This window comes from Martes martes (assembly GCF_963455335.1).
Source record: "Martes martes genome assembly, chromosome: 10".
NCBI lineage: Eukaryota > Metazoa > Chordata > Mammalia > Carnivora > Mustelidae > Martes > Martes martes.
The window spans coordinates 48,691,366-48,719,095 of NC_137898.1; the positions used below are offsets into that span (position 1 = coordinate 48,691,366).

General features: G+C 52.0%; 1 protein-coding gene across 3 annotated transcripts in view; it reads right to left on the reverse strand.

Annotated features, from left to right (window-relative positions):
* MICAL2 (microtubule associated monooxygenase, calponin and LIM domain containing 2) overlaps positions 1 to 27,730 on the reverse strand; it is a 208,423-nt gene that overhangs the window by 107,132 nt on the left and 73,561 nt on the right. For all 3 annotated transcript variants that reach the window (XM_080814900.1, XM_080814899.1, XM_080814898.1), the window contains exons 4-15: positions 21,013 to 21,220; positions 17,631 to 17,747; positions 16,181 to 16,282; positions 13,688 to 13,843; positions 10,298 to 10,398; positions 5,815 to 6,072; positions 4,573 to 4,688; positions 3,563 to 3,689; positions 2,853 to 2,943; positions 1,967 to 2,114; positions 664 to 863; positions 166 to 272 (exon numbers count right to left, since the gene is read on the reverse strand). In XM_080814900.1, coding sequence (XP_080671026.1) covers positions 166 to 272; positions 664 to 863; positions 1,967 to 2,114; positions 2,853 to 2,943; positions 3,563 to 3,689; positions 4,573 to 4,688; positions 5,815 to 6,072; positions 10,298 to 10,398; positions 13,688 to 13,843; positions 16,181 to 16,282; positions 17,631 to 17,747; positions 21,013 to 21,220 — 1,731 coding nt within the window. The remainder of the gene's footprint in view (positions 1 to 165; positions 273 to 663; positions 864 to 1,966; positions 2,115 to 2,852; positions 2,944 to 3,562; positions 3,690 to 4,572; positions 4,689 to 5,814; positions 6,073 to 10,297; positions 10,399 to 13,687; positions 13,844 to 16,180; positions 16,283 to 17,630; positions 17,748 to 21,012; positions 21,221 to 27,730) is intronic.

The window sequence follows — 27,730 nt, forward strand, 5'->3', positions numbered from 1 at the left end:
TTCCAACAGCATGGGGTCACTAAACTGCGCCTTACTCATATCTCCTGTGGGCTCTCGATCTGTGTCCTTTATCAGCATTAACAGACCGAGCACATGACCTTCTCCTTTCCCCTGGCCCCATGCATGGGCAAAGAGAAATCCAACAAAAACCAGGCCGAAACTTACCCGTGGCGTCCTCTTTCTCGGAAATGTGAGGTTGAGATAGTTATGAGAAATGGAGGATTTGGCCAAGCTGAGGTCAGCATTTTCTCCATAGTTTTTGCCCCAAGAATCTGTTAGGAAATGAAAATGGGACAGTGATCAGACCCTGCCACCACTACCCCAGGGCTCAGGGGGTGTCGCTGCTACAAGATCCCTCCAAGTAATTCCCTCACCCTCAACTACAGATATGAATGGGCTGGGTAGGGGGCTGACGCAGCTCTCAACAGTGACCTCCCAGTCACAGGAGCAGACCTTCGGCCTCATGTGGCCCCTGCCCCACATGCCCACTCACACACACAGGTCTGGGTGGGTGGGGGCCACCCTGGTTTGGCCTCCAAGTGAGAGGGAAAGCAGGGGCCGGCCTGAGAACATTAGACACTGGTGTGGAGAGCAGCCAGACATGGGCACAGGGCGGAGATGGCCCAAGGGCACAGCAAAGCCTGCCCCACAGAAGGGCCTTACCCACAGGCCTCAGCGGGGTGGCCCGGAAGAGCTCGTAGAACTTGGAGAGGTACATGACCATGCTGAGCTTGTCGGGCTCCTGGGCTGACGCCATCTCCTTGCCCGTGGTCACCGGGGGTATGCCAAACTCACGCTCGGCCACGTCAAATGCCAGCTGGTTGTTCTCCACAGCATCATCTTCGTTCAGAGAGTCAAAGTTGCTGGAGAATCAAAACGAGGTAAAGTTCAGGCACAGGAGACAGAAGTGTGAAGAGCTGAACCAACTTCCCGGTAAGAAACCCTGTGGGCGACGTTCTGCTGGGTCTTGGCAGGTGGGGAGGGGTGAAGGAACTGTGACCCCAAATCCCCCCAAATCTCCCCACCCCCTGCTGCCCTCCCTGCACTACCCCACTGCTCCCCCCACCCACTACTGCCCAGGGAGGCTCCTTCTCACTTGGGGTAGGGACCAAATCAGATTTAGGCCATGTCAGTGTCCTTGCTGCCTGGGCTGAAATAATCAGAAAATAATTTACATCTTTGGAAAACTTCTCAGCTATTTTACTTTTAAATAGCTCCTTTATGTGCTTGTGTTTTTAATTATAAAAGTATATGGATATCTTGTATAAAAAAAAAGAATCAAGGGATCTACAACATACAAAGTAACAGCGAGCACCCCATCCCCTTCTTGAGGCAGCCTCACCCCTAAAGGTGCCGACTGACAACCCTCTGGTGAGTTTCCTTTCAGCCTTCTGAATGAACGTGCTTGTGGCTGTGGTTACTCTGCAGCTGGTCTGAATCCAACATTAATACATGTATGGGGCCTTCATCATCACAAAGTGTGCCCAATCTTCCTATCAACGCTGCCATCATTTCCAATTTACAGACAAGAAACAAACTCAGAGAAGCTAAGTGACCTGCCCAGTGCCGCACAGCTAACTGGTCTGGATCTCAGATCTAATTCCCTTGGCTCTAAAATCCTCAAACTGGTCCCCAGAATGAGGTCTTGCCCGTAATTTCTCTCTCATGGGGAGAGTGCCAGGTGTGAATGCTCTATTTCCCCAGTGCAGTGATGGCGGGGATGTGGGGACGAGTGCGAGCATGGAGCCGGAGCTGCTTCTGCTCCTGGCATGTTGGGAACACAGGTCAACTGAGCTGCTGACAGCGATCAGTGCAAACAGAAAAGAACAAACTCAAGAAAAGCTCAACCCAAAGATGTATTTTGAGCCAAGATTCTGCCTCCAGCAGAACACCTGGTTGCCCTTGTCTCCAGGGTCCCCCCGGGCCATGGAGGGCTCAGCAGGTGCAGCCTGCACCCCCAACTCACATCAGCTCAGGCCGGAAGCGGTGGATGATGGCACACAGGGCCAGGCCGCTGCGCCAGGATGTGGTCAGGTCAGTGACCTCGACGTGCTGGTAGCCCTCGGTTTGCTGCTGGCACCAGGTTAGGAGCTTGATGGGCCGGATCTCTAGCTCTGCAGCAGGGGGAGACAGACAGTGGTGGAGAGAGTCCTGGAGCAGGTACATCGGAGCTGCTTCTTGAGGAACGTCAAGGGATTCATCAGACAGAAGGCGGCACTCCAGGAAAACAGAAGAGGGCCGTGCCATGGGAAAAATCTAGAAAGGCCTGGCAGGCTGTGCACAACAGGGGCGGCAGCAGTGGTTCATGTGGGAGGGGAAGGGAGGGTAGGCTGAGAAGGTTGGGTGCCCAGCGGTGGGGAGGAGGCGGGGTCTGGGCAGGCAACAGAAGCCGGAAACGCCTCTCAGAAGGATGGTGACCCGAGCAAGGCCAGACCTATGTGAGAAAGTCATTCATTTAACCATCCCTTCCCTCCACTAGGAAAAGAGTGCAGCATGTGCGGCCTGTTATCCAGCTGGGAAGACAAGATGTCCATACGGGAAACAACAGGGAAGGAAAAGCAAGGCCCAGTGAATCAATCCCACGGCTCACTTTCATGTCCTCAGTGCTCGACACGTATTCACGCCTTTACAACCAATCTGCGGTTGGGGCTGTCCTCGTCCCAGTTTTACAGATGAGGAAATGGAAGGACAGAGGAGAAGTGCCTGGCCAAGGTCACGTGGGTCATAGCAGCAGAGCTGAGTGGGCTGCCGGGCCTGGCTCCCCAAAGCCACCCAGCAGGCCTGGTCCCCGCAAAGCGTTCCCCAACCCTATACCCCTGCAGCCTGGCCGAGTTCCCGGCGCAGTGGCTTACCCCTTCTGGAGAGGCTCATGGATCTCCTCACCGAGCCCAGCCTCTCGATAGGACACGGGTGCAGCTCCTTAGTGATGTACAAATGCTTCACCTACAAGCCAAAGAGACCACACAATTGCCCACCGATATCTCCCCAAAGCTGGTCTCGGGGCCAGCCCTGCTTCGACTGTGTCCACCAGCCCTCTGTCGCTGGAGGGCATGACTTCGGGCAAGAGGTCCTGGGGAACATGAGATGCTGAGCAACGGATCTCAGCTGTCCACCCAAACGCGGGTGGGGGGGACTCAAGTGCAAAAATACGCAATTGGCTGATTTTACAAACATCACACCACTCTTTGCGCTGTTGCCAGAAGTTGGCGGCTGCAGGTTCCTGAGTCAACAGGAGGAAATGGGACTGCGGGACAGGGAACTGAAAGGACCTGAAAGTCTCTGCAGAGAGGCGTGCTTAGCGACCCCTACTCATGGTGACAGGAAACACGTCAGCGTGTGCACAGATGAGGACAGATGCTGCCTGTGTTCTAGTTCTTTCCTGCAGGCTAGAGAGATGCTGACTCTCTTGTCTCTCATGGCTCTCCTAGAGAGAGAACTGGTCCCACAGCTGAGCCAGGAGTTATCGGCGGCCTCAGCCCTAGGGATGGGGCCAGATTTTCCATGGCCTCCCACCCACCGGTCAGGGCAGGGTGACCCAGTTGGGGCCCAGGGGAGGACTTACCTGATGGGGCCGGACACAGCCGGAGTTAAGATTTGGGTACCGTGTCCCTGGGTCCAGTGTGTACTGCTCAAAGTTCTTGTTGATATTCTCCGGAGTTGTCTGAGGTAATAGCCGGTAAAGACTCTCTCTAGGATGAGGCAGAGCCCAGGGGTCAGGGACTGCTCTGGTAGTCGCATGCCTTCATCCCCCCAAAACTCCTTCCCCTGCTCTTAAAGGTTTAGATGTGTTTGTGTACTTCTTCCCTGCAATGCCTGGCCCCCATGGTTCCTGAGACTCACAAAGTAGGGGACAGTCGAAGGACTAGGGAGAGGGGGTGGGACGGGGTCCAGCGGCAGTGATGCTGGCCTCCTCCCCGGAGCAGAGGGCAAGGACACCAGAGATGGCAGCTGAGGGAACTGTGGTTTTGCTAGAACCTCCATTCAGCCATGCTGCCTCCTGCGGCCTCCGGTCCCCTGTGACCACAGGCCTCCACACCCAAGACCCGCAGAGGCCAGTCACCCTCCCCACCCCCCACCAATCTTGATGTCTTCCAGTCCACCAGCTGTTACAGCCACGTGGCCAGCAGCCACGTGGGGTCTGGGAGGGAGCCCAAGGTCTCAGCAACAGCAGAAGAGGCCTGAGAGATCAGAAGCCCAGGCAGCTGAGACTTCCCCTCAGCTCAAGACTTCCCCTCAACCTCTTTCATCTCACAGCGACCTGGCTGTGCTGGGAACCCCAACTTTGGGGCCATTCCAGATCAGGATTTCTCTTTTGCATTCAGGTCCTAAGGTCCTGGCCCCAAGAGAAGTCACTGGAGGAGGTAGAACCTAACACAGAAAGTCTCCCTGGGATCCTGATGATCAAATCAGGCCACATGTGAGAAGGACAGGAAAGAGGACAGAGGCTTCAGGATCATCCAGGAGCCACCTGATGGCTAGCCCTGCTCCCTTCCTGTCCGAGCTCTGGAACCAGCACCCCCCGCCCCTACCTGTCCCCCCAAGCCCAGCTGGAAGCCGGGCAGCAGTACTCACCTTTCAGCAAGCAGCTCCAGGGGAGGGGTGCCCTGGTCCCAGCTTTTCACCATCCAGGCCGTGTCAAAGGCTGCCAGGAACCCCCGGGCACAACCTGTGCCCATGGGCCAAAATGGCTAGAGAAGAAAACATGCAAAATTCCAGTTGGTTCTCATGCCTCCCACCCCACCCCCCAGGCTGCTATCCTGTTCTCTCCAGCACTCAGTTCTTGCCCAGCCCGTGGGAGGCACAGGAGGGAATGTGGGGCAAGAGGACAGCCCCCTAGGATTCAGCACGAACATGTTCAGCTATAGCAGCAAGTCACAAATAAAAGGGGCTGTGTCCCAGGAATGGAAAAACTGCTGGGGGGGTGCTCAAACAAGGCACAGGCAAATGCCCCCCAAACCCAGGGAGATGGAAATCGGGAAGGCTTCACAAAAGAGTTGCATTTATGCTGATTTTAAAGAATGGGTAGGCTTCTAATCTTGATCCATTCAAGAGTAGCAGCGTGGGCAAAGGCCTGGTGGAGGAAGGGAGCAGGGTAACAGGAGGGAATGCTGACAAGTGAGACGGTGGGGTTGTGGGGTGGTGGGGTGCCGATCACAGCCCACACACCATGGTAAGTGAGGGCTGGTCCGCCAAGCTAAGTTCTAACTGAACTGTCCCCTGGGCACCCAAAGCATGGTTTGGAATTTGACTCTTACTTGGGATAAATAAACATCTTTTGGTTACTGCTTACTTTAAAGATAAAAATGTAACCCTGCTGAAAAAGTTGGTTCAAGCTAAGGATGCTTACAGTTGCCGATGCTCTGGGCAGCATTCTGAGCTGGAGGCCATAGAGGGAAACCGGACTTTGGGGCCCCCATGTCTTTTTGTCCCCTCTATGATCTCCCTGTTGCAAAGCCCCAGAGATCTCCCCTTGTGAGGAAGAAGTTGTGGCCCAGCTGAAGGGGTACACGTTCTGAAGAGACCTGCCCATGCAGGCCAGAGCAGGGCCGACTAGTTTCCTACTTTGACAAAGAGGTCAGTGCGAAGAGCCCAGAAGTGCGGAGAGGAAGACACCATGAGCTCCTCTGGGTCTGGCGAAAGGGCAGGCTAGGTGCAAGCTGGAGGCCAGGCCAGGACAGGCCTGGCCAAGTCCAGCCCACTGGCAGGGAGCCCGTCCTTCCCCTGGCTGCGGGAGAGCAGATGTCACTGGCCACACCAGAAATGCAGGGATCTGTCTTCTACCGGGAACAGGGGTGTTCCAAACACAGATGCTACCTCGAGCAAGCTGTCGCCCACCAGGGCCACGAGGAGCTGGTGGGACTGGCGCTCGCGCACCAAGGCCGCATTCTCTGAGGCGTACATGGAGGTGAAGTCGAACATGGCCACGTCAGGCTGCCCGTAGTGGTTCAGAGCGAAGTCTAGCGATGGCAACTGGTAATTGGTGGCGAAATCTGCGGCCTCGCGGGCGTAGGAAAGCAGGTTGTCCTGGTTCACATTCTCTGCGCACAGCAGCATCTCTGTGTCGATGTAGTCCTGGGGAGAGAACGAGAGTGCAGTATGGGAATCCACCCCCGTAACGGGCAAGCGTTCACACCCACATCTTTGCAAAAGAACTTGGAATGGTTTTGTACAGCAAAGCTAAGCAAAACAGAAACTCAGGGCCAAAGGAATCAAGAGGAACGAAGTCAGTCATCTGTCAGGGTTGACAGAGCTGTGATTACGCCTCACACTTGGCTTTGAGCTTCCTGGCATCCAAGGCAAAAGGGAAATGTGATCTATGGCAGCGCTTTCCTTATCAGAAAGAAGGAAGCATAGACATTCCTAGGGGAGGAAATTTTTTTCCTGGCACTAAATTCTAAAAGAACTATCTCATGTCGGAATTTTGATAGAGAACATAGTGTCGTAATAACCAGCTTACTCAATAATGGTCTTGTGGTAAATACAGAAATATATTTTACATGGCTGGTTCTTGTGATAACTTTCAGTACAATTAAAAGATGAGAGAACAAATAAGAAATAGTGATTTCATAGCGGACTAAGCTAAGCTAATATGATCCAGACATGCTACGTTTGGTGGTCAAACAAGACCAGAAAAGGCATGAATGCTTGGCAGAGCTCTCAAACCTTCCCTCCAGAATCAGCTCTCTCTTTTCTTGAGAGGCTAGGGCCGCTCAGGGCTCTGCTTTGCTCTTACAATGTAAACGGTCACACTCCCTGCTAGAAGGAGGGGGGCCCTGTCTTAGAGGGGCAGGAGAGCCATCCCTGACGGGACGCTGGCAGTGACCTGCAGGACGTCCCCCAGAGTCTAATCTTCTCATCATATGACTAAGAAACTAGAAGGCTTTCCTCCCTAAAGGTGACACAGAAAGTGCAGATCCCAAGGTGGGGCAGGGGCGTGGGCGGGAACCAGTATGTAAGACTAACACAGGCCTCGGGGTTACCCAGAGCCCGAGGTCAGATTCCATCTTTGCTGTTCACTGAGCAAATGTGGGCAAATTATTGAACTTTTATGAGTTTCCATTTTCTCATTTCTCATTCTGGGAATAACAAAATCCACTTCACACAGTGAGGACCGAAGGAAATCATAGACATAAAATCCCCAACCTGATGCCTGGCACATGATAAGTGCTCAGTGAATGGGAATTTCAGTCCCCTATAATTCATGATGGCACAAAACATAAAAGTATGGTGAAGTACACTCCTGGACCATTCCTCACCCACACACCGACAGGAGCATTTAGAAGGCACAGCCATGTCAAGAAATACAGTGACCCACTGTGTCAATTTTCCTAATAACCATGATTTCAAATACCTTGTTCCAGAAATTTTAACACGTTCACACCAAACTACGTCACCCAGATCGTACCCAGCACTGGCCTGGGAGCCCTGGGTCAGGTTGTGGCGCTCAGGCTGGAGCTCTCGCTACTCACGTGCCCTTTCTCACACCTGTTCCTACAGTCACATGACCAATCCTTTCCCTTAAAAGTGTGGAGAGGAGACGGGGATGGAGAGGTCTTGAAAATACCCCTCTTCAAAGCATGCTGTAGGTAGGCTGGCTGACCAGTGAGTGTGAGCTCTGCACAGTGAAGGTCACTGGTGCTGGTGGCCCGGAGAGGAGCATGTGTTAGCCTGGGAGCCCACCTGGGCCAGGACTGCTGGGTGGAGCCACGGGACCTTGTTGGGCAGGAAGTTCCAGGGGAGTGGATGGATACAGAAGCAGGACCACGGGGACGGGGTGAGAACAAGGACAAGGGAGAGAAAGGTGGGGATGGGGCCCTACGGAAAGTGGGCAGGCCTGGAGAAGGCGTTTTAAATTAAGACAGAGGCAGGAGAATGAGGGTGGGTCGCATTTTCCACAGGCACAGGTACAGAAGAGAGGCTGTGTCCTAGGCAGAGAGGAGGGCCAGTAGAGGGAGAAGCAGCAGGAATGGCCCAGGTGGGGAATCTGACAGAACAGTCGCCCCACGTACTAAGCTGAAAAGAATGCTGGAGACCAGAAGAGGTCAGGCAACGGCTTCCAATGAGGGTGGGTTCAACACTGTGAGACCAGCTCTGATGTGTGCTCATCTTGCGCATTGGCAACAGCGCTCCGTCACACAGTGGCAAGACCAAGCCTGCTGCATCCAGGAGCCCTAGCCTGTATGTATATGGCCCAGCAGAGGCAGGGCCCGGCAATGGGCCACCCTCCTCATGACAGAGAGCAAGAAGGACAGAGCTGGGAGACCGGAGGCATGGTTTCCTGAGGAGAAACTTCACTCTCCCTTCAGGAGCCATGGGAAGCCCAGAGATCAGCAGGAATAGACGGGGAAGCAGGTCAGTCAGTCAATACACATTTACTCAGCGCCTCTGTGTGCCTCTGGGAAGATGCTGAACCGCGCAGGGAGAGAAAGTGAGAGAGGACTTGCCATTCCTCTGGGAGCATGACAAGAATGTTAATTTGAGTGGCTCGGGGTAGATGGACCAGCTCCCAGCTATGCAAATGCCACAGAGCTTGGCTGGACACAGGGAGACTCAAGGCCAGAGCTCCTGAACCAAATGGCCATCCAGCTTTCTCATGTCCGGCCTGGGGCCTGTAATTTCTAGCCAAGAATTCCGTCTTATACCTAGGGGGCCCCGCAGCACCGGCTTGGAAGATGCCCCCGGAGTCTGTGAGGAGAAGAGAAGCCTTGGTGAGGACACCCACGAGCCTGGGATCTGCTCCCAGCTCTTCCACAGTCATGATGGGTTCACAGTGAGTCACGCTGGCCCACCTGTGCCGTGACGGAGAGAGGGGAGTATGAAGGGGCTACGACAACTGCCAAAGAGTTGAGTCACTGTGAGCAACGTGTCGTGGTCTGGACAAATGCCCTGGGATGTCCTGAGGGAACCTTAGTATCCCAGAGGCTGGAGTACTCAGCCAATGAAATAGGAAACCCATGTCAAACTCTGTCTGACGCCCTAGGGTTGGCGTGGGGGGCCGACAAAGGCCTCCTCCGTCCCTCCTTTGCAGAGATGCCCACCATGCTTGCAGCCTTGGACACCAAACGGTCCTTCACTATCTGCCACAGGCCTCCCGATGGACGAGGCAACGTCGGGAGGGATGCCTATGGAGCAGAGGGAAGGGGACCCCACCGCATCTCCCCCAGACCGGGTCAGCCAGGGAGTACCAGATGTTGAAGCCCATCGCTCACACATCTACTAGCTGTGCGCAGTCAGCCTCCTGCATCCCCCGTCCCACCGTTCACAGCCTCCTGTCTGTAACTCAGGCTCTCAGCAAGGAGGAGGCCCAGGGGACGGCTGGGTTACTCAGAGCACCCGGCCGGCAGCCAGCACAAAGTGGCAAGAGGACAGACATTCATCTCCAACAAGCAACAGTGAATGGTCACCATGCCGCCCAGGCTGCTGGCTGACACTGGTAGAGCAGGCTGACTTTGGATGGCAGGATCCTTATCTTGAGGCACTAGGCAGCAGCCAGGGCAGGAACAGAGGCTCTGGAAGGGTTAGAAACCTGACCAAAGAAACTTCCAGTGCAGGGCCCCCAACTCCAAGTGCTTTCTTCCAACCCGGTGCTCTTTTGAAGATGCAAAGGCAGGACACAGAGGCCAGGAAGCCAGCAGGACAAAAAAGCAGGTGTCCAAACAAGACAGAAGTTACACAGGGAATCCATAACCCCCCCAGATGGGCTGGGCACTGGGACAGCTACTCTGTATACATTCTCTCATTTACTCCTGCAAACAACCCTTTCAGACAGAAACCATTATTCCAAGTCTCCAGAGAAGGAGGCTGAAGTTCAGAAAAGCTGAGCAGCTTAGTCACAGTCCTGAGTTAATCTGCCACAGAGCCAAGATTCAAGTGGAGCCTTTCTGACCGCGAGAAGAAACAGCTCCCCGCCACCCCCTATGACAAGAGGGCCACCAAGGGAATTCACAGGCGCATGCATTCTCAGTGCCCCAGTAGGACAAGGAGCCCCCGCTGGACTCTAAATGACATGGGACCGCTCCGAAACAGGGGCAGGGTTGAATGAGACATGGGGTAGGAAAAGACCCCACCGATCTCTTCGAGGCGGAGGCTTACACAAACACCTGGGTGAGCCCAGCCCACACTCTCTGCAGAAGCACGTCTGCCCATAGTGCTGTGGGCTTCATCCAATGCTCACACAACAACAGCACGGACGAGGAGAGCGGTGGGCGGTGGTTCCTTCCCGCCTCCCCACCCCTTGCTCCTGCACATGCTGGGTCACAAAGGGAGAGACAGGACATGGCAGCCAAGAGATACGTACATTAATGATGACACCTTTGTCAAGCAGGCTCTGCTTCTTGGCAGTCATGACAAAATAGTGGGTGCAGTCCTTATAGTAAACAATGTTCTCAAGATCAATCCCTGCGAAGAGAAGCGTGCATGGACTCAGTTTGACTCCTGCAGGGCCTCGCCCCAGCACAGGTGTCATTACTTACCTGCATGTATTTACGTTAGGCAAGTTTTGAAAACATACAAGGCTGGAAAAGATAACACTGAGGGCTAGAATTTACCCATCTCTACACAGCTAGCTTTTAGCGTACCACTAAGACACTATGTTTTGGGGTGGTTGTTTTTTTAAGATTTATTTTAGAGAGAGGGAGAGAGAGAGAGCACGTGCGCATGGGAGCAGGGGGAGGGGCAAAGGGAGAGAGGTAATCCTCAGGCTGAGTCCTCTGTGAGCTAGGAGTCTGACACGGGGCTTGATCCCAGGACCCTGAGATCAGGGTCCAGACTCTAGAGTCAGCTGCTTCACCGAATGAGCCACCCAGGTGTCCCAAAGACACTATGTGTTTTTAAAAATTAAGATGTAATTGATATATAACATGGTGTCAGTTTAAGGTGTACAACATGTTGATTTGATATATTTATATATTGCAATAGGATGAAAACATTTTAAAAAAAGAAAGCCTCAATGTCCTCAAGGGCTGAGGACCCATATTTCCAGGCTAGAGCAAAGTGCTACATAAGGGCCAAGAGTGGTCCAGGGCATGGCAGCCAATCAACAACAGAGCTGGGACTTGAACCCCAGCCTGTTTGATTCCAAGTCCCATCCACCACGCCCTGTATGTGGCCAGAGATTCAAAGAGCTGTGTGAATTCTTTCAAGACTGTGCTAAGCGATATTTCTACTATCCCCCTTGTGTGGGGGGAACCCAGATACCCTGGCAGGAACAACTCAGTTTAGAGGCCTGGGTTGGATAGCTTTGCACTTTCCAGCAATTGCCAAAATACTTTATAGACTAGGTTTCTGCATTTAAAAAAAAAAAAATGCTGTGAGAGCTTAGCTCAGTGGTTCTCAAAGTGGGGTCCCCCTGGCTGGCACCATCAGCATCACCTAAGGATCAGGACCGTGCCCTGGATCTAACAGATCAAAAAACGGAGCGTGGGGCCAGCAATCAGCACTTTGACAAGCCCCGCAAGGTGATTCTGATGCACATGCCAGTTTGAGAACCACTGGCTTAGCTTCTCCGAAGGGAGAGAAAGGAAGAGACTCAAAACTTATCAGTGGTTGACACAGGTGTGCTGGGTAACCATAGGAACCCCTTTATTACCGTTAAGTAGGAAATAGCCATCAATGCAGAGGGCTCCCCAGAGAATCGGAGGAAATTCATCGTTGTCACTGTGCAAGGGACACTGTGAAACAATGGCCAAAGGTGACTATCACAGCGAAATTCAAAGGAAACTCACTGAAACATTTGGAAAAACATACTCAATGTCCTGTCATAATCCATATTTGGTGGTTTGTTGAAGTATTTATCTTCTTAGTTTTTGAGAGGAAGGGAGGGTTGGACTCATTCTTAAATCGTGCAGAAGAACACAATATGCCAGAAGAAAATACTTCAATAAAATCGTGCCACATGGTGAAAGTCAGAGGGTCGGACAACGAGCACACATCCTCATGGCCAGGGAGTGGCACGGTCTGCTCAATATGGAATCCCATTCCAAAAAACCCCACTGGAAAGAGTCCAGCAGGAGCAGTGTGCTCTGTAATGGTCAATAGCCAAAAGGCCTAAATCAGGGGCCAGCGCACGTCTGCCACAAAGGACCAGACAGTAAGCATTTCAGGCTTCGTGAGCCATCGGGCCCACGACCATTCATGGGGGAGCCGCCATGCGCAGTGACATGCGTGACCAGGCATGACAGTGCTCCAAGAAGCTTTTATTTAGGGACCTGGAAACCTGAGTTCCAGACAATTGTCGATTTGCCACAAAATACTCTTGCTTTCTCTTCGGCCATTCCAAACTACTGAGACCATTCTTAGCTTGGCCCCACGGGGCCAAGCACAGTTTGCCAGGCCTCCCATTTAGACGCTCGGGCAGAGATGTACAGCCCCTTCACGAGCCATTCTGCAGCCTGCAAAAGTGACCATCGGGGGGACGCGGCTGCGACATGGACAATATTTACAATGCGATGCCGCATGAGAAAACCAGAATCACAAAGAGTACTGACAGTCTGCTAAGAGCTGGAGCCACGTGGAAAGGGAGGGTACAGGTGGACGGTTACCAAAAAGCAGTATATGGCAATGAGGACTATTTCTGTGCTAGGGGATGCTGAGTGTGGATGATTTATTTCTAGCATAAAAATTTTAGGGGCACCTGGTTGGCTTAGTCGGTTAAGTGTCTGACTCTTGGTTTCAACCCAGGTCATGATCTCAGGGTCATGGGATCGAGCCCCTCGTCGCACTCCCTGCTCAGTGGGGAGTCTGCCTGAGGATTCTTTCTCCCTCTTCCTCGGCGCCTCCTCCCACCCCCCGTGTCTCCCCTGACTCACACTCTTTCTCTCTCAAAATAAATAAAATTTAAAAAAAATTATTTAACACTGTTGTCACACTGCCTTTCAAGGAGAGATATAGATTTTTAAATCAGGTTAAAAGAAAAAATCTGAATTTACTTAATTGGCCGCAGGGTTTCATCCCTCTGTCTCCTTGCCGGTGCTTTCCTTCTCTCCACCGTCATTGTGACTGCCCTACGTGCTAGTTGTTTGTTCACTGACCCTCCCAAGAGAGGGGGCTTGTTTTGCCCACTGCTCTTTCTCAGGCCCTTAAACAGCATCTGGCCTCAAGCAGGCAATCAACAAGTATTTGTTGAGTAAATGAGTATCTTCAAAAGATATCAAGGCCCACAGCTAGGGGACAACTGATGCCTGGGGGTGAGTACACATTCCCTGGGTATCTCTGAATGTTCTTCATGCGGAAGCACAGCTGGCACCCTGAACTAAAGCACCTAGACTTCTTCAGGGACCCACCCAGGTTGCTGGCTCCCTCCTCAGAAGGCTCCTAAAGCTCACGCTACCTCAGGCACAGACCAATCTCCATATCAGGATGGTTTCCCTGGGTGCCAGTCACTAGACAAGGAGCTACTTGGGGAGCAGACTGTGCCAAACTCAACTTTGTATCCCATGATACTGAATACCAGCACTGAATGGGCATGTTGAGTAAATGGTGAGTAAATATATCTTTATAACTTATTTTCATGTACAACATCCAGAACTTTCCCTCAAGAATCTCTCTTGTCCCTGAATGAATCCCGACCATTTCTATCCCAAGGAGAAGTTCCTGCTTCCACATAATCAGAGTTGAGTCTCCCAATCGCAAGAGCTGGGAATGCCTGGCACGGACAATGGTTCGGTTTGGAGAAAGGTGAAGGTCCCACCTGTTTCTTCTTTAAGGTCCTGAAAAAATTTCTGGTTGAAGATGAAAGCCACGCCACTAATCTCTTCTACCTTGGCCTCAGCCGTGCTGTTTCTGTTTATGAAGTTGGCGGTGATGGCAATAGCCAACTTCCCACGGAATTCTTTCCTTCTGAACCCTGCATGAAGATAAAGGGGAAAAGGGAGTCTTTCTCCTGCATTTGGTGTGAAAACTGAGAAAGATTATGGGGGAAGCTGTCTTCAGGTGCCTTTCAGGCCAGTGAACCCAGAGTTCTGCCTGGAGAATGGGGCAGGTAGACAGGCCAAATTTCATACCCCAAGAAGAAACCCATCCCCAGAGGCTTCAGTCAAGGGGACTTTCCCCCTTCCTAAAATCTATAGGACCAATAATTCTGATTAGGCTTCTATAGGCAAAAGGCTCAAGTGATTTTCCCAGCAGGCTCATCGTGCTACAGGCTTGCTAGGCACAGTGGCTAGGTATACCCACAATACATGTGTTTTGAACTTTTACGATTAAAACTAGGTTGTTAGCGTTTTTTGTGTTTTCCCCCCTTTGAAAGTAGGATTATGAGACTGAATTCCTGTAGGATGGGGATTTTAACAAATTTTCTATTTCTAGTCTCCAGTGGTTGGCGCTTAGTCCACACTCAGTAAATATCTAATGAGGAGACAGAAGTCTAACTTGTAATTGATTTAATACAGTGATTCTTGGGGTTCCTCTAGTTGTTGATGGCTTACATTAACTTTGATTTTTAATGGTGGTGACACAGAGGATCCCAAGCAGGAGTCACACTTCACTGGAACACCTTCTGCCCATCCCCTTTCTTTCTAGCATCTGGCTATCCCACAGTCCTGAATCTTCCCTCTGCCCCAGACACTACTATTTATTCTGCTTAACTCAAGGCTCTTGTCACAAGGGTAGGCTCTCTGGACATGCCTTTGTCTTCAGCCTCCTCCGGGAACTCTCCCTACATTTGCTCACTGCATACTCAGACCTCATGATGATCCCAAGCTTCTCTGTCAATACTCCCTTTGACTAGAGACCTTGGGGTTTTTTCTCAATATCTCCTCTTTAAGTCCGTCTTCATCAAACTTTTATTGAAATGGTCAAAAATGGCCATTATTGTCTAGTCTAGTATTTCTTAACTGGGAGTGACCTTGGCCCCCAGGGGCATCTTGGCAATGCGTGGAGACATTTCTGGTTGCTACAACTTGGAGCGGGGTGCAGGAGGGGGAGGCAGTTGTGCTACTGGAGTCCGGCCTGGAGAGGCCAGGGATGCCGCTAAGCTTCCTACTGCGAGCAGGACAAAGAATGATCTGGCCCCACATGTCGGTAGGGCCAACATAGAGAAACTCACACTCTAGTCTACTTAGTTGGTGCTAAGCTGCCTAAATGGCCCTCCTTCTTCTTACCCTTCTTTTCCTGTCCATGAAATGCCTAACTATACTCAGGCAAAGTGTGGATTTTGGATTTACAAATATTCAGACTTGCAGTTCTACCCAACCATCAAAATGGCCCCATAAATTCTAGCAGCACAACATCCAGGTTAACAGCTTAAAAAATCTTTGTCAGATATGGGTCACTGATTGCAGGGGTCTGGCAAGTGTAGGGAAGGAGGAAAAAGAGACAAAGGAGTGGGGAAAGGGTCCTGGTGGCACAGCGGGTGGGTAGGACCCAGCTAGGCAGCCCAGAATCCTCTAGCATCAGCCCTCTTTCCGGGAGTGTGTTCTGTCCTTGGAGGACGTGCCCTCTCCATCAGAAACCGGCAGCCTGCGGCCCTCGAGCAGGGCAAGCTTGAAGAGCAGATCTAGCCGCCAGCCTGAGAGGCCATGTGGGACCACTCTGTCCACCATCTGCGGTCTCTCGTTCATACAGTTAGTGCCAGTTAGTACAATCTCGGCGTCAATTACTCTTTGGGGGAGGGGCTAGGGGAATTGAAGACATTTCTGGTGGTGACGCTCTTCTCCCAACCTGACCAGATCTTACTCCAAGGAAACCTGTTATGCTTCCAACTCCAGAATTCAGAGAAGCATGGTTCTGCATCCTGACAGTCCGGGGAAAGCTCATCTTACTGCCCAGCAATGACTGTGCTTACAAGTCACAGAAGAGACGGGCTCCTCTTGCTGGGGTATTACACGTGACAGAAGAAGAAGGCCACCGAGAATCTAAGAATGGTTGTCTCAGCGGGATGAAGTAAGATGGGAGTGCTCCGTACCACGGACTCACTGACAGGGGCTCCATAAATGCATGCTGACTTGCAACTGCCATGGCATTTTTACATATGAGTGCTTTCATAGCCCTGAGGATAAGATTCTATTATTTTCATTTTACAGATGGGAAGCCGGACGGTTCAGAGACCATGAAAGCCTGCCTTCTCGATGCTCAGCCCTTAGGCCTGGCAGGACAGTCTGCCCTTCTATCAAGGCCGCCATTCTGCAGCCCCCTCCCAATCCCGAGGCCCCCATCCTCAGCTCCAGGAAAAAAGAGTCTTCACCTTCCAGTGTGTTCCTGCGGCCGTCGGCGCCAATGATGACATCAAACTCAAAGTCCGACAGACAGTGGTCCGCAGGGAGAAATTCCGCCCGCCAGCCAATTTCTACCAAAACAGAAAAATGGTTTGAGTTGGCAGAGAAAGGTGGGAGGTCCCTGCAGTGTTGGCCGGGGGAAAGGGGATATCTCTAGGTAGAGGAACCCTAGACAGAGCTGCCAGGGAAAGACCCAGAGTTCTCCTGATTCACACTCGCATCTGGAGACCTTCTGGCTTCAGTATCCGTTTAATCCAGGAGAAGGTAAACCAGCAGCACCCACATCATGCCTGATTTAACCACTTTCTGTAAAGCTGGCAGTCCATCAATGGTTCTCAGGCCAGTCCCACTTGAACCCTCTTTGTCTCAGTGTACTCTACCACATTCTCTTCATATTCCCATACAGTTCTCCTTGTCCTCCCATTACCGACCAGACCCAAATGATGGATGTGCAGGGTGTCCAGAAACCAGTTTGAATTCTCACTTCATTATACTCAAAATGTTCTGTTGGGCAGCACAGAACCTTTGATGGGAACACTTCCAGGTAAAACCTTGCTGGTCATCCAGAATTGGGTCTGGGAGAGGCTAAGGGCACACATATCTCTGGAAGGTCCCTAAAAGATGCTGTCCTACTACAAAGGCCACCGAACGCCTCTCCTACATTCTGGAATGTTTTGGACGGAGGACAGAAGAGGTCAGAGCCCTAATGAGCCCATGAGACTCTGAGGTCTCCGACATGAAGCTACCCAAACCACAAGCCCTACCCAGGCAGCAGCGGCTTTTGGTAAGAGATAAGCTGCAGAGGCATCATGAACAAACTCTCGGACCACAGTGTGCGTGAGATCAGCACCTACATGAACATACTATAAGGAAAAAGAGCAACATGGCTAAATAAGACATTACCCACCATGGGTGACTTCTGTGTTTGGTAAACTATGCTTCAGAAAGCTTCAAAATAATTACATACCAAATAATATCAAGGGCACTTATTTCATGTTTGTTCAAGAAGCTTCACTTTTTTTTTCTTTACTGGATTTTAAAATATCACATGGGCACAAGTGCAGCCACACATCTGTGTGTGTTCCCACGCAGCCTGAAGAACGTAGGAATGAACTTCAACAAACAACCGAATCTAGATCTTTTATCCTAATTACCTAGTACTTCGTTTGTCAAAGTACCACCTCCCACTGACACAGTAACCAAATTATAGGTTTAATGGCTTAATAACTGCCCTGGGAGGAGAAGAGCAAACCTAATGTGACTGCGTTGGGCAGAAAAGGTAAAACATCCTTTGATGGGATTATGCCCAATAGCTCCCAACAAGAATAACTCTAATGGGAACATTCTCTGAGAGCTGCAAATGTGATCTCCACTTGCCAATATGTGACTTGTAGACATAAGAGGAAGATTATACTGTACTTTGATTTTCTTGATCTTCAGGAGGCTCTAGAACCTTCACAAACTCCACGTTCACGTGGATTTCAACTCCCAGCATCAGGGCCACCTTGAATAGGATGAGCTGTAGCTGACGAATGCCTGTTAGGTAGGAAGGGGGAAAGAGAAGAGGTGTCAGCAGCCATGCTCGAGTGCCTCCTGTATGCAGGGGACTCTAAAATTGCTCTTCAGTGATCTCTGAGCAGAGCAACAGACCAACGATGATCACGACTGAGAACTAGTTATGCGCCAGCCACTCAGCATTTTCACATTTAACCCTTACTGTGGGATAATTATTCCCATTTTATAGATGAGAAACTGAGGCTCAGCGAGGTGAAGTGACTTGCTCAAGGTCATACAGCAGCAAACTAGAACATGGACCCAGATCTGTCTGGTTCCAAGACTGTGCTCTAGCTTTTAGAAAATGCTCTCATGATGGAGGCTCTCCCTTTCCTGCCTCCTCCCTGAGAGGGGCCAGAGTTCTGACAAGGCAAAGATGGAAAGAGGAGTAGACCTGGAGAGTAATGGCCACAAGTAAAGTCAGTAAAATGAGTCATTTTGGGGGGGACTGGACCTAAGCCCTTAGCCATCCAGGGTCAGCATGAGGGGGAATTTCTCTCCACAGAGCTGGACTCATGGTAAGAGCCTCAACTCCCCCGATGAGTGTCACCAACTTGTCCCTGATCATTCAGCACACATGGGTCTGTCTCTGAATATTCTACTGTAGAGTGCGAAACTCTCTGTATTTTGTGGGCTTTGTTCACTTAACATTTATTGAGCATCTACAGTGGGCCAGGTGCCATGGTAGGCATAGAGACACAGAACACACTCTAGCGGAGGAAACACAAGTGGACAGGTGAGGGCAGGCCACCGTGGTCGAGGGGGCAGGGGAGTGGCAGAACAGGGCCGGAGTTGCAGTCCAGGAAGCCAAAAGAGTACCAAATCCTACAGACAGAATAGGGATTATGACAGCTGCAAGAGCCCAGGGCACTTGGGAGTTAGGAGGCTTCTAGGAGTAGAAATCTCAGCGAAAATCTCCTTCACAGGAGGTGGGGAAGAAGTCAGATCGCAATGGAAGGAGTCATGGGTGGGACGCAGAGACAAAGTCGATATCCCCTCTTTCTACAGTAAGTGTTTTGAAATAGAAAAAAATTAAGGTAATAAGAGAGGGTAGGGGGCAGTGAGGTAAGGGGCAGGAAACCCAGAAGGCGCAGAGTGGAGCTGAGCAGCCTACTCAGCCTCAGACGTGGCAGGAAGGGGTACTCAGGTGGAGCCCAGTGCAGGAGGATGGAGAGGGGCTGGCGCTGGGAGTGCCCGCCAGTGGCTTCTCCTCCCCAGAGCAGAGGAGGAAGGCCATCTGCTCAGAAGGAGGAGGCTGTGGTGGAGTTTTGGAGCGAGCACATGGGAAGGGGAGGAGGGTGCTGACACAGGACAGTTGGGAACTGCTGAGGCGTGCTGGGGGCTGGGGCACAGCTGGGGCTGGAGACCAGCATTGGTCTGAAAGGAAGCCAGTCAGCTGGGGCTTAAAGAATCCGATCCCCCTCCTGCCTGGAAACAGGCCTAGGCAGTGGCCTGGCCTCTCCTTATCATTTCAAGTCTCCTAATCTAGCTTGTTCTAGCACATGGTAGGTGTTCAGCAAATTCTCCCTGCCTCCCTTCTCACAGCCAATGGAACCGCTCTTAACAATGAGTGCCCCAAATGTCAGAATCTCAGATCCGGAGTCTTGCCAGGGTTTCTGAACACGGGGAATTTTCTGAGAACTAGGGGTTAAATGGGAGCCCCATCAATGGGGCAGAGAGGTGCTCCCAACCAGCAGGGAAGGCAGCCCAAGAGAGGGGGTGCTTGCAAGGTCCCCTGGTGCCCAGCTCTGCCTCTCAGGAGCGCTCAACGGGAAAGAGATGCTCAATGCTGTAGTTCTGAATTGAGAACCAACATACATTCTTCTGTGTGTGGTAGAGAATATTCCCAAAAGCTGACACTGCAGCCTTCTGGGCAAACCCAAATTTCTTTCCAATGGACTCTTGGAATTTTCTCATCCCAGAGTGGGAATACAGTCTGGGGCCACTGCTGATAGGTTCCCCTGTACCCGTGACTAAACTACACCCTATGTGGCTGACCACTGTCTTCAGTCATTCTTCTGAGCCCCACACCCTTTCCTGTCAGTTCCCGTACTCGTGAGAACATGGCTCTCAGGGCTCTCCTGCCCGCCACGGGTTGAAAGAAGGCAGCTCTGGAACCTGAAGCTGGGGACGCCAGCTGCCTCTTCCTCTTGCTTGCTGTACACCAATGGAGGCAAAGCATTCTCCAGGTCCCTACTACTGGGCAGGCACAATGGTAAGCACATCAGAAACTTGACCTCACCTACCTGATCCTCTCGGCGGTCCTGGGAGGCAGGCATTCATCACATGTGAGGGAGACAAGACTTGGGACTTGCAGAAGGTAAGGAATTTGACCAAAGTCCCACAGCAAATGGGCAAGACAGATTTGGGGCCCAGATCTGTCTAAGCCCTTGAACTCTCCCCACGCACGGTGTTAACCTCCCTGACATTTATAGGACACAGTTTTATATTTGAAACGGCTAAAGGCCTCCTCCCTGTTCAGCACGAGAGGGAAGTCTGTTCCACCACAGCCTCTCTGCACAGATCTTGCCTCAAGGGACCCAGGCTGGAGTAACACAGAACAGAAGGGCTTGGATGTTCCCCTGAGCATGCTCGGCTGCAGGGCTGGCCCAGGGCCTGAAACCTGTGTTTCCTACTTCCCCCTCCTTGACTGGGTGAACCCGTGTCATGATGCCCTCTCTCTTTTTAAAACGCAAGGAAACTTAGTCCGGGGCTGTCAACTGTGTCATTCCTCTTCTAAAACCTGCCACGGTTTTCCCCAGAACCAGCAGCACAAGGTCCACGTGGCGCTCGACACCCTGGCCAGTTTCATGGTTTTGTGTGCCTCCCTCAACTGAACTCCTCTAGCAAATCTGACTGCTCTGTTAACGTGCAGTTTATCCCTGACAAGATCTCAGTGAGCTCTCTGTGAGTGCAGACTGTGTTACCCACCTCTGATTCTGTTCCCCATATTTCATCCATTCATTCAGCAGAAGTTGACTGAGCACCTACTATGTGTCAAGCACCCCTTTATACCCTGAGACACTCGGTGAGCGGGGCATGCCACAGACCCCAACTTCATGGTGCCTACAGTTCGGTGGGGCAGACGCAGCCCAGAGCGAGCGTAAGGCCCAGAGCAGGCCCTTCACGAAATGTCTGCCAGTCGAACGCACGGACCCCCAGGGTTGTGTAAGCCGGAACGTCCTGGAGACTCCTTAGTGTGGAGAGATGTGCCCCACCCAGGGATGGCCCCATGGGCTCTACTCACTGATGTGGTCAATGGAGCCAGCGCAGAACTTTCCATAGAACTTCTTGGCTCCCAGGCCCCGCAGGTCATGGATGGTGAAAGGCCACAGGTGCAGCACGTTGTTCCTGGAGAAAGTGTCCCTTTTCTCCACCACAACCACTTTGGCCCCTAAGTAGGCAAGTTCAATGGCAGTGCGCAAACCACACGGTCCTCCCCCAATGATGAGACACTGCAGAGGTAAGAGAGGAGAGAGACATTCAGGGACCTCTAGCACTGTGGACACAAACCCCTTGCCAACAGCTAATGGGTCCACTCAAATGAACCAGCAAGTAGTAAACGAGGCATCAGTTAGGACCTGCCATTCATCCACCCAAGGTACCTCACCTGTGGGCCTAACCAGTCCTTGCACCAAACCCTGGGAGGGACACAGAGGTTCAGGGACTTGACAGGGAGGCACAGAAAGATACACTTGAGGTTCTGAGTCAGACTAACCTGAGCTTAAAGCCCAGCTCTGGCATTTGACCTCTTAGCTTCCTCATCTGGGAATGGGTATACTACTCTTTACCCACAGAATTATCAAAAATAAGACTGCTTTTAAAAAGCTCTGGTGCATCACTGTGACCTCAGATGAAGCAAAGGTTTCTTAGATGTGATAACCCTAGCACCAGCAATGAAAGAAGAAAGAGATAAATTGGACTTCATTCCTAAAACCTTTTATGCTTGAAAGGCCACCATAAGAAAGCGAAGAGACAGCCCACAGATGGGAGGAAATAGTTGCAAATCATAAATGTGATAAGGGACTAGTAGCCAAAATACATAAAGAATTTACCAACTTAATAATAAAAAAAGACGACCCAATTAAGTAACAGGCAGATAATCTCCGTAGAAATTTTTTCCAAGAAGACATACAAGTGGCCAATAAGCACAGAAAAAGATGCTCAGCATCATTAGCTGTCAAGGAAATGCAAATCAAAGCCACAATTAGATACTACTTCCTATCCACTAGGGTGACTATCATCAAAAAGACAAAAATAAGTGTTGGCAAAGATGTGGAGAAACTGGAACCCACATCTGTCGCTGGCAGGCATGTGGATGGTACAGATGCTTTGGAACAGTTTCGCAGTTCCTCAAAAAGTTAAACAGAGTTGCCAGATGAGCCAGCAACTGTATTCCTGTGCATAAGCCCAAGAGACATGAAAACATACGTCCACACGGAGATGGGCACGTGAATGTTCATGGCAGCATTATTCATTATAGCCAAAAAAACAGAAACAACTGAAATGTCCATTAGCTGATGAAGACACAAAAGGTGGTATGTCCATACAAGGGATGATTCAACTCCAAAAAGGAACCAAGTACTGAGCTATAGATGAACCTTGAAAACATCATGCTAAATGAAAGAAACCAGACAAAGGGACAGAGATGGTATGATTCCATTTACAGAAAATGTCCAGAATAGGCAAATTCATGGAGACCAAAGGGAGATTAGCGGTTGACAGGGCGGGGGAGGGCAGTGGGGAAGGACTGCTCACTGCTGTGCGGTTTCTTTTTAGGGCGATATTTTAGGATTCAGTCATTGTGGTGGTTGCACAACTTTGTGAATATATTAAAACCACTGAATTACACACATTAAAAGGGTGAATGATATGGTATGTGAATTAGATCTTCATAAAGTATCTACAGGATAAGAAAAAGCTCATATTCAGGAGTTTGGTACACACTAGGGTAGACACTCTCGCTCTTATCACTGAGACCCAGTCCCTGTCTTCTAGGGACTCTCTGTCTAGTGGCAAACTCAGGCTTGTGGGGTAAGAAACCGGAACACTTTGGGGTTGGTTCTACTGGAGCCCAGAAGAGGAGATGCTGACTCTGCCTGATGAGCTAGAAAAGACTTTGCAAAGAAGGTCTTTAACAATGATCACTGTCACCACCATCCTCACCGTCACCAGAGCCTGCACGTGTTGAACATTTGCTACGTGCCAGACACTCGGTTCACACGCATCATGTGTTTTAGCAGTTAGTACCCTCAGCACATCAGAGAGGGAGAAACTATTATTATCCTCATTTCACAGATGGGAAAACTGAGGCACGACACAGCTAGGTAGTAGGGCCCTGGTTTCCCAGATCCAGAGGGACAGAACCATGAGGCAGACCTGGGTGGTCTCACTCCAGAGCCCATCATGCTGCAACTATTACTTCTGTCCTACTTACGCCAGGAATAAAGAGAAGAAAGAATGCCTCTGCAGAGGGGTCACCCATTCCAAGAGAAAGAAGTTCCAGGTGGATGGAGAGGAGGAGTCTTTGGGAGAAGGGAGAGGAAGGAGAGGAAAGAGATGAGGGTCAGTCCGGAGCCAGGTGCTGAAGGTCTTAAACACCAAGTGAGGGAGTATGACCTTGGTCCCGCAGACACTGGGGCCATGGGGGCAGACGCTGACAGAACTGGATTCTAGACAGGTCCCACACTAGGTCTCGGTGGACACTGCAGTGTGAGCAAGACCAGGGTCTTCCTCAAGGAAGCTACAGCCCTATTAGGAGAGAAGGAACAACATGGAATGACCTAACCTGTTGTCTGGGGGCAAAGCCCTTCTACTTAAACAAAGTCACCAGTACCATGTAAGGACAGAGGGAAACGGCAGTATTCCAGCTGAGAGGTCCCTATGGGTGTGGTAGGGCCATTCGCGTCCTACACCCCGGGCAGCCCCTGAAGCACCTTCAAGAGGCAGAATCCCCCGGGGTGGGGTCTAGAGCCCTGAGGCCACTCCAGCAAGGCCTCAGGGAAGGAGACCTATGCGGACACCTCACTGCTCAACATTACAGAAGCATCTGGGAACTTCCCCTCTGCTCAGGATCAAACCTTATCTTTAAAAAATGCATTTCCCTTCCTCTAGCAAATATGCCATCATCCAGTTATCACTCCCCTGGGGTCTCTGGGGTCTCCAAGGGAAAGTACAAACAAGCCTATCAGAAACTCCCACACCACAATCAGTGTGGCTTGCTGGCTGGAACCTTCCAGGGAGTTTGTGGAAACCCCGTTAGGGGAAATGAAGTCACTGCTGAGATACAGCTCACTCCAGAGATGTCGCGGACCGGGTATGCAAATCCTTTTGCTTTCTTTCTGGTTGAAGCAGACAGGGGAGAACCACTCCTTATCTCACACCCGAAACAGCTCCTCTGGCTTGACATAGCCAGACCATGACGGGCACTGTAAAGGAAGATTCCAAGCCCTGACACTCTGAGGTTGCCGTTGGGGTTAAGCCTGGATTCACTGCATTTCTTAGCAGTTAGTGCATCTTTTCCTGTTTGCTGAGTCCTGTCACTCCCGGGCCAGGGATGCTGTGGGGGTGGGAGGATGTGGGGGGAAGAAGGGCAGGAAGAGAAGGAGGGGGAGCCGTCCTGCCGTCCTGTGTCCTTCTGTCCACCAGGCCTGACCCCACACTGCTCCCAGAGCAAGGCAGGAGCTTCCTTTCCCACCCGTCGGGGGGCCGCTGGGCAGATTTCATGCCAACGGCAGCCAGCGTACTGTTGCCCACCCTCCCAACTGAACCTGAAACCCCACGGGTGAAAGCTCCGTTTTCCCACCACTCTGGGCCCCAGCACATACTTCGGGCCTGAAATTTCGGAGACGCCAGTCACACTGTAATCTCAAGTCAAAGCAAATACCTAATTATACAAAGGGAGAAAATTCAGTGCAGATGTTATCAAGACAGGCGAGAAGGCTTGCTGGCAGGGGCCCGGCGGCTCCTCTCAGAGGACACTTGTTATGATTAACATGGGAACTCAGAATTCTGAGCAGGGACCGAAAACTGCAGCCACCAAGGGGCCTGGTCAGAGAACAGGAGAGAAGGCAGCTGCCCCCAGTGTGCCCACAGGTGATGCTCTGGATGGTGGACTTGAGGCAAACAGACCACAGGTGCAAAGGGTTGTGATAACTCAAGCTGAAAAAACTCCCCACATTTCCCACCCCCGTCTGGGCTCTCACTGCCGAGGATTTGTTGCCAAGGAGAGAAGACTTTTCATTAAAACTCAGCCTCGAGGCCTTTCTTGAGCCCCAAATTACACTGTACATTCCGTCCACAGGTTCTGTCCTTAATGCTACCCCAGAACTCAGCTCTGCGTGTTATAATTACCTGCATCTGTCTCCCAGGCCAGCAGGAGGGCTCCTCCAAAGCTGTCCCTGCGTCCTCCGCACTTCTGTATGCTCAGAGCCCAGGACCCAGCCTGGCACACAGGAGGTTTCAATAAACAGCTGATGGAAGAATGAACTTCTCACACCCGCCCCGCCCACCCAGTTCTGGCTGTCCGTCGGTCACTGGGATGTTCAGCTCATGTCATCCCGGGTTTGCGTCTGCATTTCCCACCCAGGCAGGGGGAGCTGGGGTCTGCCAAGGCCACCAGCATCACGGACGTCAGCAGATCAGTGTGCTCAGGCGACACAGATTTATGACCCGGGGGGAGTGGGGCAGATCCAACACCAGCAGGAAGTCCATTGTATAGATAAGCTTTGTGGTGCTCAGGCCTCTGCGTTTGTGCAGAGACAAACACCACATGGAAAAACCAGCTCTTATTTATCAAGGGATGGGAAGAGGGGACGAGGGGACTAGCCCACAGTCAAAGGCACAGATGGTGCATCATGCCCGAGGCTGGGCAGCCTCGGTCACGCGGGGCTCTCGTGCCATCCCGGAGGAGACCCACAAGCACTCCCCACTGCTTGATGACACAATGCAGCTTCCAATCCACAAGTGGGTGGGTGTCCTGGGACTGTGCCAAGAATGCGAAAGGTATTCAGTCCCCAGAGGGAAGCCCCAAGGGAACCAGGGGCTAAGCCAGGGGTTAGCCGTCTGGAGCCTGGATTTCCAATCCTCAGCTCTGCCTCCAATTTCCTGCGGAGCTGTGTGTGCAGATGTTCCCGGGGCTGGGGAGCAGAGAGCCAGCACCCGCTGGCAGACAGGGGCCAGCCGTCCGGGAGTGGGCTGACCTCGCTGAAGAGGAGGATTACAGTTTGTAAAAGGTATCATGCCCAGAACCTTCTAGGGGCCAGGCGCCGTCCCAGTCCTTTCATGTATGGTGTCCTGCGCATGGCCCTCCATGGTCAGCATCAGCATCACCTCCGCTTTGTAAATGAGCGAACTGAGGACCAGAAGAAGTTCAGCTGCTTACTCCAGGTGCCCTTATTATCCCCATTTTGGAGCAAAGAAACAGGGCCAAAAGAGAGTAAGGTCGCCCACATGAGGGGGAAGTGGTCAAGTCTAGATACAAATGGAAGCAGTGTGGGTCTCAGGCATGTGCTCTGAACCGCGTGTCTGACGGATGGGGAAGCAGACTTCAGGGGGTGCTGTTGGGATGAATTGGGATGAAGCGAGGGGACTGAAGGTAGCTGGGCTGCAGGCCGGGCGTCCGGGGCCGCCACACAGAGGGCCTAAGCTTGGGTCCGGGCCGAGCCTCCTGTGCTGCCCTGGAGTGGACGGAGCTAGGGCTCGTGCAAGTCCAGGAAGCCACTTCAGCAGGTGCCATGGACGTGAGGGTTCAGCCCCAGGGCCATGCAAGCCTCCTGCGTGCCTCGGGGGCACAGATGGCCCCGGGCGGTGAGCTGAGCCCTGTGAGGTCGTGCACAGTGCCATCTCCCAGCTAGTGTGCTGAGTGATAGGCTAGCTCCCCAGGGTGGCACTCTGGTCCCCAGGGTGGTTTCCCAGTTTCACTGGCTCTTCAGACAAGCTGCTCATCTGAAGCCAGGAGGGAAGACCCTGACTGCTAGTGGGTTCCCACGAGTGCAAACAGCCCACCTCAGAATCACGGGACAGGACGGGACGGAGCATTTTCCGATCATAGGTGCTAGTTGGGGGGCTGGGGGAGATGGCAGGGGCCGACCTCATGTCCCCATCCCACGGGGCAGCACTAAGGGGAGTGATGCAGCCACTGAAGCTTCTAGCAGGCAGGAGTCTCTGCAGGCTGGGTGGCTGGGGATTTCAAGGGCCACTCCAGGCAGGGAGCAAAATCTCCTTGGACTGGACAGGGCTCTGCCCCACTCCGGACTCTCTGTATCTGGGTCACACCCAGTTATTCCTGAGTAACAATTAACACTGCTTACTGAATTCAGAAATTTACAGAAAGGAAAAGGAAAAAGATATCCTGTTCTCCCTGCCTGCTCTCAAATAAATAATACAAATCCCTCTGAGAAGCACTCCACTCCTCCCTGTCCTTCCCTTCCAGCTTGAGCCTGGGCTCCGAGGAGCAACCGTACCTGCTGGCCACAGGGGCTGGGTTTTCGGGGACAGTTTCCTTTGACATGTTCTGCCCCTCGGCCTTGTGAGTTCGCTGGTACTGGACCGCAGGTCTGAAGTTCTAAGTATACCCCTCAAGGCTGTGCTTTCTGCCTCTGGGTGCTGTGGATACTTCATGGGATCTCCCCACCTGCGCATGAGTCCCCTGGAGTCAGGCAGGCGTGTCAGTCCCCGCCCAGCCCCCCACCAGCAGCAGAGCCCAGGACTCCTCAATAGCACCAACTACGCCCCCTCAGGCCTTTGTTGGTGCCCATAACTTCCATAATGGGAAGAGCAAGAGTGACCAACTCAGAGCACTGGTAACAGTGGGAATAAAAATCAGAGCCCGCGAGGGCGTCTGGGTGGCTCAGTGGGTTAAGCCTCTGCCTTCGGCTCAGGTCATGATCTCAGGGTCCTGGGATCGAGCCCCACATCGGGCTCTCTGCACAGCAGGGAGCCTGCTTCCCCCTTTCTCTCTGCCT